Source organism: Chiloscyllium plagiosum, chromosome 28 (assembly GCF_004010195.1).
Source record: "Chiloscyllium plagiosum isolate BGI_BamShark_2017 chromosome 28, ASM401019v2, whole genome shotgun sequence".
Lineage (NCBI taxonomy): Eukaryota > Metazoa > Chordata > Chondrichthyes > Orectolobiformes > Hemiscylliidae > Chiloscyllium > Chiloscyllium plagiosum.
The window spans coordinates 19,067,064-19,087,456 of record NC_057737.1 but is presented as its reverse complement, the minus strand read 5'-3'; the positions used below and the strand labels follow the sequence as shown (position 1 = coordinate 19,087,456).

At 40.7% G+C, this 20,393-nt stretch overlaps 1 protein-coding gene across 2 annotated transcripts in view; it reads left to right on the top strand.

Annotated features, from left to right (window-relative positions):
- The first annotated feature begins 312 nt into the window (after positions 1 to 312).
- The window catches only part of pipox (pipecolic acid oxidase), a 57,434-nt gene continuing 37,353 nt past the window's right edge, over positions 313 to 20,393 (top strand). The window contains exons 1-2 of one of the 2 annotated variants that reach the window (XM_043718456.1): positions 313 to 481; positions 15,060 to 15,208. In XM_043718456.1, the coding sequence (XP_043574391.1) occupies positions 359 to 481; positions 15,060 to 15,208 (272 nt within the window). In that variant the 5' untranslated portion in view covers positions 313 to 358. Of the gene's footprint in view, positions 482 to 12,562; positions 12,941 to 15,059; positions 15,209 to 20,393 lie in introns of those variants that run through there. The other variant, XM_043718457.1, reaches the window with a different exon arrangement.

The following is a 20,393-nucleotide window of genomic DNA, read 5'->3' as shown; positions in this document are numbered from 1 at the left end:
CCCCTTTGGAAAAGATGGGCTTGTGTTTGGGAGGAATTCGAAAGGAATTCTAGCCCTGCAAGCGAACCACCCCATCATACTGCTGATTCTACACAGGTATCACCCTTACTCAGTGGCAAGATCACTTGCTGGGTAAGGCAGTTAGTAATTTACAGGGAAATGTATGCCCAGGGACTGCCAGCAGAGCACGCACTGTTGCCTTTCCATAAATTCTGTATTCTGTAAATAACTCCGTCACGTGTTATTTTTAGGCAGACATTGTAATTGTATCTGTCCTTTAATCAGTAACGACCATTTTAATAAGGTGACCTTTGAGAAGACACGTGACTCCATAAACATTTGTCAAACTTTCGGGAAGATGGCTGCTCAGAGAAATGGTATGGACAACAACTTTGATACGATAGTCATTGGAGCAGGAATCCAGGGATCTTACACTGCTTATCATCTCGCTAGAAATAACAAGACGCTGTTAATAGATCAGGTATGAATGTTCAAGTGAAGTCATTCGCTGAGGTCTGAAATTTCATCCACATGACATTCAGCAGCTTAAAGCAGTTGTTGGCCAATTACCAATGCAGGGGTTTATAAGTAACAGAGAAACCTACTGTTACTTCAATTTAAGCTGCAAATTCAAATGTTCACTTTTCTTTTCAACAGCAGCTGTCAGAAAGAGAATTGAACTTTTTTGTACTTCCTTATCTTCACTCTGAATAGAGAGTGAGAGGAGTTATTTTAACAAGGTTAGAAATCACACAACAACCAGGTTATAGTCCAACAGGTTTAATTGGAAGCACACTAGCTTTCGGAACGACGCTCCTTCATCAGGTGATTGAAAACCCTTCATCAGGAAAGGGCTTTTGCCCAAAATGTCAATTTTCCTGCTCCTCTGATGCTGCCTGACCTGCTGTGCTTTTCCAGCACTACTCTAATCTCCAGCATCTGCAGTACCCACTTTCGCCTGTATTTTGTTGGTGGAATTCCATCAAGGTCACCATTGCTTTGGGAGTAGTAAATGTTATTTTCATTTTTAATGGACCTGTTCAGATGTCTTGCAACACACCTCTGGAACAGGCAGATTTTGAACTTCTGTTGGCCTGCTGACCCACAGCGGAAGGGACATGGGGGGGCGAGCTGTACAATGATTGGGGGGAGCTGTATAATAGGAAGGGGTAAGATTCAGCTTCTATAATGTGGGGATGGAAGGTTCGTTAGATTTGTTCTGGTGGTTGTATCCTGTCATCACCAATAATATTTCTAGTTCTGATGACTGACCATCAAACGTACCACACGCCAACTCTCTGAAAGACCTGCTTATTCATAGTCCGTGTCTTTACTTGACATACATTTAAATTTGTCTTTTTCAAAGGCCAACTTTGGCTCACTGGTTCCTCACTTAGCTATTGTGAAAGAGGTTATGGATTTGGAGGGCCAGGTCTAATGTAGATTTTAGAGCCATGTTCCATAGTAACGGTTTGTAAAGTCCAAAAGTACAAGATATTCACATTCACAAACAACAAGGGTTCAAAGGATAGATAGCAGTCACGCTGATATGGAAAAGGCAGTAAGGCAAAATCTGAACATTTAAAATCTCATCTGAATATACCAGAATTACTTTGAAGGGCAAGCCGTGAAAGGCGTCAAGTAAACATTTCAAATCAGTTTATCTTTACTTTGATTTTCACAGAAGACCATTTACCTGAAACATTTAGTCAAACACAAGTTGATAATTATTAATGTCAGCACACAGTCAGTTATTGAATCAGTGCTCCTTCATGTCAGATATAACTGGGAAGAATCACTCAGGGTGACAAAGGCACATAATTTACACTGAATGGAGGACTTTGATGTTCAGGATCAATGGTTGATCAGTAACACTATTGTTGACTGAACTGGCTGAGTCCTAAAGGACAAATGTGCCCAACTGGGCTGGTAGGCAGTGGTAAAGAAATCCAACATGAGGGAAAATCTAATTGACCTTGTCCTTACCAAATTCCCTGTTACAGTATTGGTGGGAGTGATCACTACAATATTCTTATGGGGACAAACGGTTGAACATTGCCAGAAATTGGCTAATTGTTGTATTTGTCCAGTTCCCTTTTTTTTGGGAAGGGAAGGCGCTACCCTCTGTGAGACCACAGAGCTTTCTCAAGCTATCCTCAGAACTCAGCTCATTAACTATGGTGCCCCACTCGTCAAATGCTAACTTGACAAACGTTTCCGCTGGTTATACCAGGCAGATCGGACAAATTTAATTCATCATGAATTTGATATTTTCATTGCAAGCATGGGCCCCAGCTCAGGGACACCACTGGTTCCTAATGGCCTCAATGCTGCTGCTTCTATCTGTCATCAGATATGCCACTGCTAGAGTCTTTTAAGCTGACACCGCTGGCAGCTTCCTCTCTGTCTGTCTGTGCAAAACCACACAGCTAAACCCAGTACAAAAATATACCTCCTTGGCAACCTAACCCCACATCAATGTGGCACCACTAGGGTTTTCCAAATAGAGATTCCAACCAATTATGCACAATCTACAAACCTGTCTTTAAAAATACATGGATAGTTTAAGGACTTGCTTATGTTTGGCTTTTCAAATCCTTCTTTCAGCTGGGATTGACATCAATATTTTAAACCCTTTGTGGAAATAACTCAGCTCTACCAAGAAATTCAGGAAGGCGTCACCCATTGCTTATGTTTACTCACTTCCACCTTGAGCATCTTGATGTAAACAAGTACCTTTGAATGGTAATTATCTTAGGGATGTTTTCCACTTCCTCAAGATCAGGATTTTCATTTTAAATGTAAAAATGTAATTTTCAAAAACTGCAAGTTATATTTCTGAAACAAATATTCATAACAGACTCCACTTAAGTACTTAAGTGTATTTCCCATCTTCATAAGAAGGATTGCGTTGTCTGCTGCTTCTGCCTTGTTAGAGGGGACTTCAGACACCCCCCCGTGTAAATCTGCTGTAAATAGGTACAGAGGGTTTGTAGCCATTTATTTTTATTTCTCCCGTTTTACAGAACACTTTCAATAGTAGTTTCTGTTAAGTTTCTTTGTCATTTCTCTGAAAGCTTAGTTTCATCTATTAAAATTTAATGTATATCTAACTCAAAATAGTCAAATGTTGTGTGCTAATTCACCAGAAACTGACAGACATTGAAGTGTTACAAAGCTCAGGTCAGGCAGAAACATTCGTAAGAGGAGAAGAATGTAAAAAGAATTGCCCATCGAAATGTTCGAGAAAACATCAAGGCATCTAAGTAAAATTTGATTGGGTTTTGTGATTGTCAGTGAGTTAAGTTTAAACTTATTGATCAGAGTTTTTTTTAGGCAGTATTTGCACATTTGCAATATTGCAAGGCACAAATTGAAGAAGCCTGATCAGGAGGTCAGCATTCATCAGATCCAGACGACCTGACAATGACTGAAGGAAATTGTTTTATGGGCTCTGGGCCAATATGGTCTCAGTTACAGGGCTGCATGGTGTCTGTGAAACCTGTACCTTAGGGCCAGCACCGCCGGTGGTAATGAAGGGTCACCTCTGCCTCAATGCTTCATTTTATGCTGCATTCCAGATTTGGAACTAACTGCAGTGCTGAAAATGTGTTGCTGGAAAAGCGCAACAGGTCAGGCAGCATCCAAGGAGCAGGAGAATCGATGTTTCGGGCATGAGCCCTTTTTCAGGAATCAAGGCATCTAAATAAAATTTGATTGGGTTTTGTGATTGTCAGCGAGGTAAGTTTAAACTTATTGATCTGAGTTTTTTTTTAGGCAGTATTTGATTCCTGAAGAAGGGCTTATGCCCGAAACGTTGATTCTCCTGTTCCCTGGATGCTGCCTGACCTGCTGCGCTTTTCCAGCAACACATTTTCAGCTCTGATCTCCAGCATCTGCAGTCCTCACTTTCTCCTCGAAGAACTAACTGCAGTGTCAACCTGTGTGCTAATTGCACATTTATCAGTAATCATTTATCAGCATAGGTCAGCATAGCTATCCCTTTAATCTTCTTTAACATTGAACAGTCATAATACAATTCTATGTGACTGCATTGTTGCCTTCCCCAAAATTAAGGCCAATTATTCAGATGATAATTTATCGGGAGGTAAATGACAGAGGGTAGGTCGTGTTAAAGGGAACATTCCCTTTTTGGTGGGATGTGACAAGTGCTGCTCCCTTAATGCAGCTGTACTGAGGCCAGGGTGGTATTAAAGCATTGAGAGGTGTATACCCATATGGCATTTACAAATGACAGTACATTCATAGGCACAGTAGATTGTGTAGATGGGAACAGTGTGTTAGAAAGGGGCATACAGTCCAAGATTTTGGAGGTCAGTGTGAGAAGTGCAAGGTCATAGAATAATAGAATCTCCAGAACAGAAAATGTCCTTCAGCCTATTAAGCCTGTACCGTCAGTAATATACCACTATTTAAACCAGTCTCAATTTCCTGCAGTAGGTCCATAGCCTTGAATGTTCTAACATTTCAGGCGCTCATCCAAGTACTTTTAAAGGTTGTGAGGCTTCCTGTGTACCCCCTGCCCCACCCAGCGTTGCATTCCAGACCCCCATCACCCTCTAGGAGAAAAAGCTTTTTCTCCAATCCCCTCTGAACCTCTTGCCTTTCCCTTGAAAATAGTGCCCCCTCGTTATTGACCTTTCAGCAAAGGGGAGCAGCTGCTTTCCTTGCTGCCTGTCCATACCCCTCATTGTCATATATACCTCAATTTGTTCTCCCATCAGCCATCTCTACTGCAAAGAAAAGAACTCAAACTTAACCAGCCTCTCTTCATAGCTGAAATACTCTATCTCAGATAAGATCCTGGTGCATCTCCTGTGCACAACATCCTTCCTATAGTGTGGTGACTGGCAATACCTGTACACAGCTGCAAAGTTCTGCACAGTCCCAGCAATGACCTCCCTGCTCTTAGAATGCATACAGTTTGGAAGTAGGTAATTCGGCCCATCAAGTCCATACTGACCCTCCAAAGAGCATCCAATGCCAGACCCACCGATCCCTCTACCCCTGCATTTCCCATGGCCAGCCCACCCAGCCAGTACGTCCCTGGACACTACGGGCAATCTAGCATTGCGAATCCACCTAACCTGCACATCTTGGAGTGTGGGAGGAAACCGGAGCACCCGGAAGAAACCCATGCAGACACAGAGAGATTGTGCAAGCTCCACACAGTCACCTGAGAGTGGGCTAGAACCCATATCCCTGGGACTGGGAGGCTAACTACTGAGCCACATGCCACTCCTATGATCCACTTTGGATTCAAATCAGGTCAATCAAAACATTTTCTTCATGGAAAGAGATAGCAAGTAGCTGTAACTTGCACTCCTTTTGAGTGAAGGATAAAGTGACAGGTTTCTCTTCCTGGCCCACAGTTCCAAAAGAAGGAATGTATGTAGATTATGGCTCCAAGGCACACCTTTGAATATAGTAGATAATTGACAATGCTGTTGAGCTGATCTTTGGAAGACAGGGAAATGTAATGAAACAATGTGTATGGGCTGTAGTCAGATTAAAAAGTAAAAGAAATACTGGTTTTCTGTCCGATTTAATTTTCAAGTGGGTTTCAATTTTGACAGCCTTTGCTTCTACCTGGGTAAAATGCTGCAAGATTCAATGAGACATTTGCTTCTGTAACTTTCTGGCTTTCAGCTAGACTCTCTCCAAAATATTTGTAGTGCCTGCTGAAGATTCTGTACTGACACCTGGTAACAGAATATTTTTTGTCTATCAGCAAGTCTGTTCTGGCAACAAGTTGAGATAGAGCCTCAGATGCAGCAGGTACAAGAGGGAGAGGGAAAGAAGTGAGGTGCTCTCACTCGTCCAGAATGACATTGTCCCCATTCTTCCATGAGGGTGCATATGGAGACTGGTCTTCGCTAGTGAGGGTGATTAGACAGTTGTGTCACCACTTCAGAATTAACAACCTTACATCACCCACAGTGAATTGCTGCTGTGAGAACAGCACCATATACTGCAATAAAGGTCACGACAGCCTTCAGCCTTTATATCTCTGGCTCATTCCAGATTATCACAGGGGATTAAGTATTAACTCATGTCTGTATTGAATAGCTGCTGTCGGGTTTGCAAAAGCTACTTTCCCCATAAGCTCACCAAAGGTGCATGAACGTTTTAAACTCTTATCACTTTTAAAGAGAGGTTGATTAGAGTGCAGAACATACATGTCCCTGTGAAAATGAGGGATAGAAATGGCAAGATTAGGGAACCATGGATGACAGGTGAAATTGTGAAATGAGCGAAGAGAAAAAAGGAAGCATATGCAAGGTCCAGGTGACTGAAAACAGACAAAGCTTTGGAAGAAGATCTGGAAAGTAGGACCAATCCGAAACAAGGAATTAAGAGGACTAAAAGGGGTCATGAAATATCTTTAGCCAACAGGGTTAAGGAAAATCCCAAAGCCTTTATTCGTATCTAAGGAGCAAGAGGGTAACTAGAGAAAGGATTGGCCCACTCAAGGACAAAGGAGGAAAGTTATGTGTGGAGTTAGAGAAAATGGGTGACATTCTTAATGAGTACATTGCGTCGATATTCAGCGAGGAGAGGGACATGACGAATGTTGAGGTTGGGTAAAGATGTTTGATTACTCTAAGTCAAGTCGGCATAAGGAGGGAGGGTGGGCATTCTAACAGCCATTAAAGTGGACAAGTCCCCAGGACCAGATGGGATCTATCCCAGGTTACTGAGGGAAGCGAGGGAGGAAATAGCTGGGGCCTTAACAGATATCTTTGCAGCATCTTTGAACACATGTGAGGTCCCGGAGGATTGCTAATGTTATCCCCTTGTCTAAGAAGGGTAGCAAGGATAATCCAGATAATTATTGACCTGTGAACCTGACATCAATGGTAGGGAAGCTCCTGGAGAAGATACTAAGGGATAAGATCTATTTGCATTTGGAAGAAAATGGGCTTATCAGTGATAGCATTTTGTTTTGCAAGGAAGGTCATGTCTTACCAAGTTAATAGAATTCTTTGAGGAAGTGATAAAGTTGATTGATGAGGGAAGGGCTGTAGATGTCATGTGCATGGGCTTCATTAAGGCACTTGATAAGGTTCCCCATGGTAGGCTAATGAAGAAATTGAAGTCACATGGGGTCCAGGGTGTGCTAGCTAGATGGATAGAGAACTAGCTGGGTAGCAGGAGACAGAGAGTAGTAATGGGAGTTTCTCAAATTGGAGACCTGTGACCAGTGGTGTTCCACAGAGATCCATGCTGGGACCACTGTTGTTTGTGATATACATAAATGATCTGGAGAAAGGTATAGATGGTCTGATTAGCAAGTTTGCAGATGACAGTAAGATGGTGGAGTAGCAGATAGTGAAGGGGACTGTCAGGGAATACAGCACAATGTAGATAGATTGGAGAGTTGGGCAGAGAAATGGCAGATAGAGTTCAATCCAGCAAATGCAAGGTGATGCATTTTGGAAGATCCAATTCAAGAGCGAACTATATGGTAAATGGAAAAGCCATGGGGAAAATGGCTTTTTTTTTTTAGAGAGATCTGGATATTTAGGTCCATTGTACCCTGAAGGTGACAACACAGGTCAGCTGAGTGGTCCAGAAGGCATACGGCATGCTTCAGTTCATTGGACGGGGTATTGAGTACAAGAGTTGGCAGGTCATGTTACAATTGTATAAGACTTTGGTTCGGCCACATTTGGAATACTGCGTACAGTTCTGGTTGCCACAATACCAGAAGGATGGGAATGCTTTGGAGAGGGTGCAGAGGAGGTTGCCTAGTATGAATGGTGCTAGCTATGAGGAGAGGCTGAGCAGATTAGGATTATTTTCATTAGAAAGACAGAGGTTGAGGGGGGACCTGATTGAGGTCTACAAAATCATAAGAGGTATCGACAGGGTGGCTAGCAAGACACTTTTTCCCAGAGTGGGAAACTCAGTTACTAGGGGTCATGAGTTCAAAGTGAGAGGGGAAAGGTTTAAGGGAAATATGCATCAATAGTTCTTTAAGCAGAGGGTGGTGAAAAATGTGGTGCTGGAAAAGTGCAGCAGGCCAGGCAGCATCCGAGGAGCAGGAGAATCAACGTTTCCTGAAGAAACAGAAATTACTGGAGAAATTCTGCACACCTGGCTGGATCTGTGGATCCTGAAGAAGGGCTTATGCCCGAAACGTCGATTCTCCTGCTCCTCGGATGCTGCTTGGCCTGCTGTGCTTTTCTAGCACCACACTTTTCAACTCTGGTCTCCAGCATCTGCAGTCCTCACTTTCTCCTAGTTGATCTGGAGTGTGTTGCCAGCAGAGGTGATAGAGGCATGCACGATAGCATCATTTAAGATGTATCTAGACAGATACATGAATGGGCAGGGAGCAGAAGGATACAGATCCTTGGAAAATAGGCGACAGGTTTAGATAGAGAATATGGATCAGCACAGGCTTGGAGGGCCCAAGGGCCTGTTCCTGTGCTATAATTTTCTTTGTTCTTTATTCTTTGTTCTAACTCTCCCAAGTCTAGGAAGCCATGTCCTGAATCAATGCCCCCCTCTCCAGGCTTTTTTCGATTTGTCATGTCAGTTGGCACAGCCACCAATGGCAGGTGAAGGGAGGGAGTTTGCAGCAAAGGCCATTGTAAAGAGGATAGAATATTTTGCACTGGAAGTATATGGAGTTTGAGGGATGAAGACGTAAAACCGTGAAGGGAGTTAAGCATAAGGAAGAGACATTTAAACCCGAGGCACTGGGAGAGTGGGGGTGGGGGTCAATGAGGATAGGAGAGTTGGGTGAATGAGATCTGTGCTGAGATTTTGAAGCTGTAGGGAACTTGCTGAGAGGAGTAGAGCGAAGGAGTGAACATCAAATTGGGTGGGTTGGTGGAGAGAGGTATGCCTTCCACCTTTCCACCACTACTGACTGTCAGCAGCGGGCATGGTGGTGGACACCCTCCCATCCTTAGGCCAGTTGAGGACCTCATGGTCACTAAGGGTTGGGGAGTGGCAGATGATCACAATGTGGGAAGACCAATGGGTCTGCCCTTTCAGGCTCCATATGGATCTCTCCTGATCAGCTATGCTGTGGCTTAAGGAGGGCAATTGTAGCTGCAAGATATACCCATCACCAATCCTGCCAGCAGGACTGCTCCTCATCCCAACTTCCTGAGACATATTTGACTGTTGCAGGGAATCCCACAAATGTAGCTGTAGTTATTACTGGGCAAGTCAGACCCCTGACTGAAATCTGTCTTGATAGATCATATTTTATTTTGTTTTTATTTAACATTGTGATCTTTCACAGAAACACAAGCATGCAATGATGCAGATTTATTTTGAACAATTAAGCAGAAGTTTATTCCTAAACGTTTATTAAAAGCAATGAAAAAAAAAGAAAAAAGTTAAACTATTTACATATTACACAAGTTGAAAGATTTTTAAGCATAAAGGAAAATACAATCCCATCTATCCCAACACCATCACATTACAGTACTTAAAGACCAGAGAGAGTTCCCTTCTCTGTCATATTTAGTTTTGACTTATTGGTTTCTTCAGTTCCAGTCTTGTGACTTTGATAGCCTTTTTCTTAATTAGCCCCACAGTGATCCTGAATCTTCTCAGCAACAAGTAATACCTTCAGGATTCTAACCAAACATGTCTGGTCTAGAAAAAAGTGAGGACTACAGATGCTGGAGATCAGAGTCGAGAGTGTGGTGCTGGCAAAGCACAGCAGGTCAGGCAGCATCTGAGAATCAGGAGAATTGATATTTCAGGCATAAGCCCTTCATCAGGAATGGATCTAAAATTTTGACTCTGCTTTTTCTCCACAGATCCAGCCAGATGTGCAGAATTTCTCCAATAATTTTAGTTTTCATATCAGATTTCCAGCATCTGCAGTTCTTTTTTTCATGTTGTATTCTGGTTTGGGCAGTTTGCTGCATCAATTCTCCTTTCTCCATGCTGTATCTAGGGCCTGTTTAAGCTGTGGTAATAGGATAGATTACTGGTGAGGTGAAATATGTCTTGCATAACAATTGCATGATAGTAATAGGAACCGTTTACATTTCCTTGCTAGGCATAATCACCTAGGAGCTGTTAAACACTCATCTGCTCCTGTCAGGAACACATAGAGCTGTTCACTGCCTCCACTCAGAGGAGGAGGGTCATTACCAGATTGGGTGGAGCTTAATGCAACATTAACACCTTCAAAACCACTAACCTATATCCCATCTCTTCCTAAATTTCTTCTCCAAAGGTAACCATGATAAATTTACGTATATCACTACTTTTTTTTAATTTCAAAAATATACTTTATTCATAAAATTATTTGGATCTCTATACAATTGGTCATGCCATCCTTGTGCATACATTACATTGCTTTACCTCCAGGCATCGGAATTTATTTTTCCTATATACAAGTCTGTACGTTTATGATCCAGCTCTTCTGCTGAGGCGTCAGTGGAGCCCAAATGACTGCATGCGCCCCCTGTTCTTCGTTAGGCAGGCAGATGTTACACAGTGGTCTTTCCCCACCGCGCCTTGGCGGCAGCTGCCCCAAGCTTCAGCGCGTCCCTCATCACGTAGTCCTGGACCTTGGAATGTGCCAGTCTGCAACACTCAGTCGGGGTCAACTCCTTCAGCTGGAAGATCAACAGAGACCGTCCTTCACCGAGTTGATGATCCTCCAGGCACAGTTGATGTTCGTCTCGGTGTGCGTCCCGGGGAACAGACCGTAGATACTTTTATGTTACCACTACCCATCTCTGACACACTGACACTAACTCTTAGCATCTGTTGTCTTTGGCTTGCTTACTCTTTGCATTAGCTCGACTCATGTCTCTTTAGGAGTAAGTGAGGACTGAAGATGCTGGAGATCAGAGTCGAGAGTGTGGTGCTGGAAAAGCACAGCAGATCAGGCAGCATCTGAAGAGCAGGAGAATCGACGTTTCAGGCATAAGCCCTTCATTCCTGATGAAGGGCTTATGCCTGAAACGTTGATTCTCCTGTCAAAACTCTGGCCGACAAGCAGATCCAATGACCAGCTAGAATTCTCCCTGAGAAAACCAGGGAGATGATTGCACTGCTGGACCAGACCTGCTGGGTCACTGAGAGATATTCAAATGACAATGACTCTCCGAGTACTGCACAGCTTTGCTCTGCAGAACAGAACCACAATTTGGCAAGAACATGTAGCATGACAAGGGAGTAAACACTGATGTCAGAGGATGGCTAGAAACAAGAGGGCTCCAGCAGTTGCCTGCAGTCAAAATGTTTTGCAGTGTCTTAATGATCATTAATGCTACAATCTCCATGGCCCTACGTTAGCTGTCACTTCCCCAAGACAATTCACAAATCGACTGTGTCTTCCCAGAGGTAGCATTACAACTCCTGACATTATGGCCACCAGCTCCTTCTGCACACAAACATTCAAAAAGATTCATACTATTCCCCTTCTCCAGGTCTGCTGCTGCTGGTTTCAGTACAGGAGCTAGAAAAGATAATTTCATATTCAAATTGATCTAAAATGCTGTCGATCAAACAATCCCATAGCAACATTCTCATTGAAAATCATACAAATTTCAGAGTATTGATTTGATATTAATTTGCTGCTGCGTCTTGTGGTTACAAAATGCAAAGTGTTTCTCCACAGTGAAAAGGGGGAAAGCAAGAGGTGGCCTGTTGGGCAGTTCAAAAGAAATATTTGATCTTGGGAGCGGACCTTTTGTGTAGACTTACACCACGTGTGCTCTGCCTGAAGGCAGGTCCTTGCCTCACCGTTTGCTGATGCTTCGTCCTGAACTGGTTTCTTGGCCACTTTGTTGCCAATAGTGATTTCCCATTGCTGCCTCTTCTCAGTGACCAGCAGGAGGAGGCAGGTCTCAAGTCTACTACCGCTGGAATAGTGTTTGAATCAACATTGTTATTCTGAACCATCTCACCACCTAACCAATTGAGCTGTCTCCCGTTGTGCAGAGTATGTGGTGAAGAAAATAATGATGGTCAATATTGTATTTCACAGTGACTTACATGTCAGATTGGTGGCTTCAGAATGAATTGCAATATACATCCAGCCAGCTATTTTAATTTGCTTTGTGCTTGTCTCTATTTTTCTACAAATATCCAGAAACATTCACACACATGGGAAATGGCAGCAGTTTATGAATACCATTTTTAATCTGTTACCTTTTGTTTTAAGGAAGGGTCCATAGCGTTTATCCTTTTTTGTTATTTTCTCTACCCACCATGAACAATTCAAAACCAATGTCAGTGCTGGGAGGTAGTTACCCATTTCCTGGCATCTGTCAGTGCCAATCCATTGTCAATTGTTAGAGTTCAATGGGTCTGTCTCAAAGTTGCTCATTATCCCTTTTGGCAGATGTCTCCCAACAGCACAGCTAAAACTCAAACCCATCATTTGCAAATTATTAGCTCTACTCCATGTTCTTGCCAAATGCAAACATGTGAGTTTTGTGAATTCATTGTAACCTACTGATTACCTAAAACAAAACTAAACAACACCTGTCATCTTACATTATATATTATAATATTATTTTAAATATAATATGATTATAATATGATTTTAAAAATTGTAACAATAAGTAATTATAAAATTTCCCCTCAAAAGTTATTAACGTTATCAATGTTTGTCATACTAAATAGTGGCAGTCATGTTTTTGTTTTATTTTACATGAAGACACCAGCATTTGTATAAACCTAATTTGATCACTCTAAACACCCTGTGATTCTAGCAACCTCTGTGGGAACAAAACAGAGTTAACATTTCAAATCATCAGAAGTTTTCATCAGAAGCATATTAACTTTGTTTTCTTTCTACAGATACTGACAGACCTGCTGAGTTTCTCCTGCAAGTTTTGTTTTTCTTGCAGACTCCAACATCTGCAGTTCTTTGTTTTATGTGCGCATCATGAGTTTTGCTTCAGTTCCTCAATACAGCTCAATGGTATGTGCTACAATTCCTCATTTAGACAGCCTATAGGAGCAGGAATTTAAGCACAATTCCAGAATCATCTCATATGATTTGAGGGTGGTTAATTCCATGAAAAGTTTCATTTGTTTAGAACAGTAAGAGTGAAATTGGACCATGCATGCAGTAGTGAAGCAATGGTAGAATTTTCATCGCTTCAGTTTCTCTTTTCCATCAACTCGGGAAAATATTGCCAAACATTTATATTTAACACAAGTAAATAGACCCAATTTCACCCCATCACTTTAGGGAATATTACTATCAATGCTTCTGACAAACCCTCTATCTAGATATCTGATTTAAAAGTAATTCTTAGATGTATTTCAGTGAATTTTCAGAAGCCATTATGTCCTTTAGAGATTTGTCAGAAAGCACAAGCCAATAACAATGTTTCATCGTAGCTCTATGTGTCAGGGGTGTCAAGCCTAAATCATTTTATGTCTCTGGATCATTTTGATCCAGTCACATGGGGACCAGTACAAACTTCAATCAATGCCTACATTTTTATGGTGGCTAGCAGAGAGCAGCACTCTGTTTATTGATGTTGGTGTTTCACCACTTTTCAAAAAAAAGTTTAAGATGAATGATGTATTTCCTAAGGTTCATTTACTTTTAACATCTTTAATCACCCACAAAAGCTACCTTTATGAATTGCTGAACATTTAACAGCTCACGTTCGCACAGTTAAAGGTTGTGAAAATATAACATTCCTGAAATGTGCCGGCAATGTTTAAAAGCTGGATGGATAAAACACCTAAGAAATGAAGAAGCATATTTTGAAAAGATTGTTAGTTTTTGGAAGATGATTTGCACCAGATGTATGTTAGTATTTAAATTGTTGCAATAGTTTTAAGGTTTTACAATATTCTGTAAGAGAAAGTTGACAAACTTATTTACTTTTTAAAGCCTGCATTATTTACCACTCCTATCCCTATTGCAAATTATTCACACCACACAATCTTCACACATCTTGTAACAGTGCAGTATATAATTCAATTTGCCATATTCCAAGCTTAGCTGGACATCACTATGATGACTGACAAAGCTGTAAGAAAATTAAAAATTATCAAGGATTTAGTGCTCACAGGAGTCCAGTGGGATCCCTGGATGACTGTAGACCAGAATTCTGTAAGTATGTTGTGCCGACCTGAACTGGATATAATCTGTCCAGGGGTCAACAGAATGGGTTGATGTGGGAAGTACAAGGTTACCAGAGCTCAGTGTTAAAATTAAAATTGTTTTAACATTATATAAGAAAGAGGAGCAGGAGTAAACTATCCAGCCCTTTAAACCTGTTCAAGATAGATCTTTTAGGTCAACACAATTTTCCTGCACTATCCCCAAATTCGTTGATTTTTTTAATATGTAGTATTCTAACAATCTCTGTTTTGAACATGTTCAGTGACTGAACCTCCTCAGGAACTGGGTCAGAGATTTCTGAAGATTCACAACCCTCTGAATGATTAAATTTCTCCTCATCTCAGTCCTAAATGCTCCTTATTTTCTCTGTGGATGTGTACAAGACAAAAATCATGACACAGGGACATAAATGTGCTGAAACAGAAGGCCAATTCCTCCTTAAACTATTGTATAAATGAAACAGCTGTAATTTCAGGAGACTTTTGTTTATTGAGAACTCTTCACTGCATGATGCTTGTCCGAAAGGCTTTCTCGTGTCAGCTTGTTCCATAACCCCGGTGGCTGTTGACTCTCAACAGTTACTACTTCCATCCTTATTGGAGAATATGAAAACATTCCGACCGCATAATGAATTATTGTAGAAGTGCAGCATTTGTAAATTTTACATGCCAACAAGAACGATCATATAATGTAAACATGTTTGTTCTACTCTGCTCTACTTTAAAAAATGTCAACATGCTTTCGTGCTTGATGTGGTAACGCACAACTATTCTCTAAACTGTGTTGTGGTATTGTACTCTGAGGAATAGATTTAAATGATCAATTGATTTAACTTATAGCCTGCGGTCATCCCAAATTTAGTTAGAAGTATCTATTTTCCATTTTGATCTGCTAACTATATGTTTTTAAAAAAACAACTCTTTATTCTTGTGTGGATTTATCTCTCTGCTTCCAGTTTATCCTGCCACATTCCCGTGGAAGTTCTCATGGGCAAACTCGGATTATCCGGAATAGCTACTCCAAACCTTATTACACAGAGATGATGACTGAATGCTTCCAACTCTGGAAGCAACTGGAAGCTGAAGCTAATGTTGAACTATTCAGGTAAATAAGCACCAAATATTCCCAGATTGGGGCATTTCAGAAATAAAACAAAATGTTTGAAATTATACAGCAGATTTTTTAAAATAAGAAAATGAGCTTTTCAGGGTATAATAGGGGAAAAGGCATTGCAAGGGTTAAATGGCGCTAAACTTTTCTATTACGGTACTTTTCTGGCAAATCTCACTGCACAGTATGGCCTGTTGATATCTGGCAGATTCAGTATCACATTATTTCTTGCAAGAACTGTCTATAGCCTTAATTTTTGACTTGTTCTGTGTCTGTGGGATTTGTGACTTTGTTCATTTTTAAAGTATTAAATACAAATTCCCCCTTTTACTGTTTATCACGTGAAGCTTTGCAGGATTGCACCCCAGGGTTGCTGATCTACAGGTTAATGACTTCAGTTTGTAGTTTTCTTTAGTTGGAATGAGGAAAATGTTACAACCTAAATTTACTTTGCAGTTAGAACTCCTTGTCTCCTTAAAGTCCACAGTTCTGTCCTCAGCCATAAAAACAGTAAACCAGCATAGAAATTGCTTGTGTCAGGTCTAAAAATGGAGCAATCCTGTACTTGACCGTAGCAGTTGCTGTGCACATGGCTAGATGGATTTATTTGCAGTTCTAGTTTTTGAAATGTATCCTGGTATGTTTTGGTCTTTCTTAGTGTAGAAGGACTAGGAAGGACATAGATGCGCCATAGACATGTAAATGAATACAAGAAACAAGGAGTGGGTCACGCCCTCTACTCAAATGACAATAACGCATCAGTTGGACTTTGTACATATAGTTTTCACTGATGTTTAAATAAGATCATAATTGTAATGGAATCAGCTGTGAACTATTAATAGACAGTCCTTCTGTACTTCAAATTTATTACTTCTCAAAGTAGTTAACATTAAAACAAAATGATATTTGGAGTGTAGTGACTATTGTTACAAATGCAAATTCACTATCTTGCCAAACCTCCTGTATGGATGTACTTAATTGAAATTACTTTGAATGAATGAAGTGAATGTATGTATGGATCAGAAGAATAGTCATAGATCCTCCCTTCTCAAAACTGTGCTAATGTGTTCACTGCAGCCTAAACTTTGTGTGATTTTTGAAACACATAATAAATTTAAAAAAGTCAACCTGAGGATCCCAGTTCACTGGAAGCAAAGGCATTATCAATTTTGTTCACAGTGAGATGGCATCATTGAACAAAAACATGATGCAATATAAACATGGCAAAAATCAAAATTGGACTATCTGAATTTTGAGGTAGGCTTATTGGTGAGGCTAACTGTTAATATAGGGCAAATCAGACACCAACCACATATGCACAGCAAGAAGTGGCTGCACAAGTGGTTTTAACCTTACAGAAACATTACCCTTCTGGGGTTTTGGCAAGAAATTCTGCATTGAAATATAAAAATATAATAGATTTTCTCCTTCAATCATTTCACAATGCTTGTTGTTGGAAAATATGTTCTCTAGTCCGGGCAAATATAGTCCTATGATTCACATTCCTTTATTCAATTATGTTTTGAGCAATTTAGAAGTTAGCTCCTTTTCCTCTGAAGAATGCAGATCATACTAATTTGGAGTAGGTTCTAGTCAAACCAACTGAGTCACATACTATTGCTCAGTAAGTTTCTGAGTTAATCCTAGGTGTTCTATTTGTGCTTTTTTTGTTTATTTCTATATTGCACCATATTATACCATGTAGCCAATCTGAATATTGATGAGTAAGTGTTTCTGTAAAATAAGAATGGAAAACTCATTCTTTTCAGCCAACAGCCTTTAACATTTTTAAAATTTGTATGTTAGCTGTAAATTTATTTTTTTAATTTTAAATAGGCTACATCAGACTGGAAACAATAAATTTATTCACTTTCTGCTTGATGCATTACTTAAATCACTATTGTTCACCCTGTAGAAAGTAGTAATTGTTCACGTTCTATTAAATTCTCTGTTGAAAATATTAATCATGTACCAGAATGTGAGTTTCTCGTGAATATATTTCTTTCATGTTAACAACTGAGGCTAAAATTTAAGTGGGTAAAACCCTTTGAATGCCCACTTAAATAGCTTTTTAATGTATTTTGAGAGTATATTTCGTGAGTTTTCAACAAATTGGGGTTTCATTTTTTAAAAAGCTCAGAACAGTTCAACTTGCAGTCACAAACACCCAAGGCTGCCTGACATGCAACAGACCAGAAATAAATTTCTCATGGACACCATGTTATCTCACAGGAGTAGGTAGATGCTCATTGATTCCAGAGAAATACATCCTGTAATGGCAGCTGGTATTGCAAGGGACCTACAAAATAAACCCCATGTTTTCTAATTATGCAGCTACACCACCAGTATTGTTCAATTCCCCTGGTTAATTAAGTTTGCCTGCTATCTCACTGTTCAGTACTTATCTTCAGTAATTGTGTTTGTAGGATTTCTACAGTTTCAGTCGGGGCTGCATTATTCATTGTACACCACAGAAAAGTAATACTCTTAACAGAATTTTGACTTGCTTTGAATTGCATTCATTAAACAGTTTCAGACTCCCAAATAAAGGGACATTAGTCAAAATCACAGGAACTGCCAGCATAGTCTCTGCCCAATGTTTCTTTCTAAGTATTGGTATACCTATCCCCTTCCCCTAGTTCTACAATGCTATATTAATCAACTGTAGGTTGAAGTGAGTGCCTCAGATATTGAGACCAATATACATTTTATGCTGGTTAGGAGACGTGTGTTTGTGAGTGGAAGATTGTGATTTAATGGTAATGCCACCGAGCTAGTAATCCGTAAACCAAGGTTAATGTTCTAGGGTTATTAGCTCTGCTCTGTCCATAGCAGCTGGTGGAATTTAAGTTCAGTGAATTCAATCAGGAACTTAAAGATAGTTTCAGTAAGGATGACTGTAAAACTGCCATCATGTGTTGTAAAAACCATCCGGTTCACCAATATAATGAGGAAAGGACCAGGCTATCTGGCCCATGAATTGAGGGATCTATTTTAAATGCACATGTCATTTTAACCAAGGGCCCTGATGATGACTCAGGTAAGTGATTGATAAGTTTTGTTTTTAAAGTTTTTTTCTTCTGGATCAAGTGGAGAGAATTTCCCTCCTTTTGGCTCCACATCCATTTTGAGCCTTTCCTGCCCTGGACATCTTGTCAGGTGATTCTTTTCAAAGCTGACGGTATCTGTTCAAGTATACAAGAGACAATAGCAGCCATGTTTCAGTAGAGCATTGGAAACGTTGATAAACCATGACAGACACTCCATGAAGTTTTGGGGATGAAATAGTGGACAGGTGGTGCAGATTACCAGAGAAGGCAGTTATTGTTGGCTCAGTTAGCAATGATATCATTTGAGTGAGATCTGATGTTTTCCAGGGGGCAGTGAAAGAACATAAGAAATGTGTTGGCTTCCAGACCTTTGAACCTCTCCACATTCAATGAGGTGATTTTCTACTTCAACAGCATTTTCCTGCACTACACCTTTGATGGTTTTAATATAGAGAAATATATAAATCTCATCCTGAACAAACTAAATGACTAAGAGTCCACAGCCCTCTGAGGCAGAGAATACCAAATGTCCACCACCCTCTGAATTTAAAAAAAAAGCTCCTTCTCATCTCCATCCTATATGGACTGACCCTTATTATAAGACTGGTTTGATATCATTTTTCTTGCCCCTCCCTCCTCTCACCTCCCAACCCCACTCAGCCAACCAGTGGAAACATACTTGTACATTCCCCCTTTGAGCCCATTTAGCACGTTTGAATAACAATGCCACTCATTCTTCTAATCGCCAGAGAATATGGGTTACTTTATTTAAGTTATGCTCATAGGACAATGCCCCCCATGACAGAGATTAGCCTGTTGAGCCTTTGTTGCAGAGGCCAAGACAGTACATAGTTTTCCAGATGTAGTTTCACCAAAGGTTCCTCTTGTAACAAAAGGCCACATGGCATTTATCATCTTCATTGCTTGTCGGACTCCTGTAATTTTCAGTGATTCATGAACAACGGCACCAAGTCTTTTTGAAGTACAGCATTTCTGAACCTCTTACTGTTTAAGAAATGCTGTACATTTCTGGTATTTTTTATTAAAGTGGATACCCTTGCATTTCTCCACATTATACTTCACCTCCCAATATGTTACCTGCTCACAAAAAGACATAGGGCTCATTGAAGTTAAGGTTGGGGAGGTATCATTGGTTACAGGTTTATGATGTATTTATAAGGTACTAGGTAGATGTTAATGTAATTAATTCTGGACATAAAAACCTGGTTGGCAGCTCAGGTGTCTATTGCACACCATGGTCCATTTCCTATCTAGTGAAGTCAATTAGAGTCAGAGAGGAGACCATAAGACAATAGGAGTGGAAGTAAGGCCATTCGGCCCATGAATCCACTACGTCATTCAATCATGTCTGATGGACATTTCAACACCACTTCCCTGCACTCTGCCATTGTGCTTAATTCCCTGCGAGATCAAGAATTTATCAATCTTTGCCTTAAAGATATTTAACATCCCGGCCTCCACTGCGCTCCGTGGCAATGAATTCTGCAGGCCCACCACTCTCTGACTGAAGAAATGTCTCCTCATTTCCATTCTAAACAGAGCCCCTCTAATTCTAAGGCTGTGCCCATGGGTCCTAGTCTGCCCGCCTAAGGGAGACAAATTCCCGGCATCCACCCTTTCTAGGCCATGCATTATCTTGTAAGTTTCTATTAGATCTCCCCTCAACCTTCTAAACCCGAATGAATACAATCCCAGGACCCTTGGCTGTTCATCATACGTTAGCTCTACCATTCTAGGGATCATCCATGTGAATGTCCGCTGGACACGCTCCAGTGCCAGTATGCTCTTCCTGAGGTGTGGGGCCCAGAACTGGACACACTACTCCAAATGGGGCTTAACTAGAGCTTTATAAAGTCTCAGTAGCACATCGCTGCATTTACATTCCAACCCTCTTGAGATAAATGACAACATTACATTTGCTTTCTTAACCACAAACTCAACCTGCAAGTCAACCTTCAGTGAATCCTGGACTAGCACTCCCAGATCCCTTTGTACTTTGACTTTATGAATTTTCTCACCATTTAGAAAATAGTCCATGCCTGTATTCCTGTTTCCAAAGTGCAAGACCTCGCATTTTCTCATGTTGAATTTCATCAGTTATTTCTTGG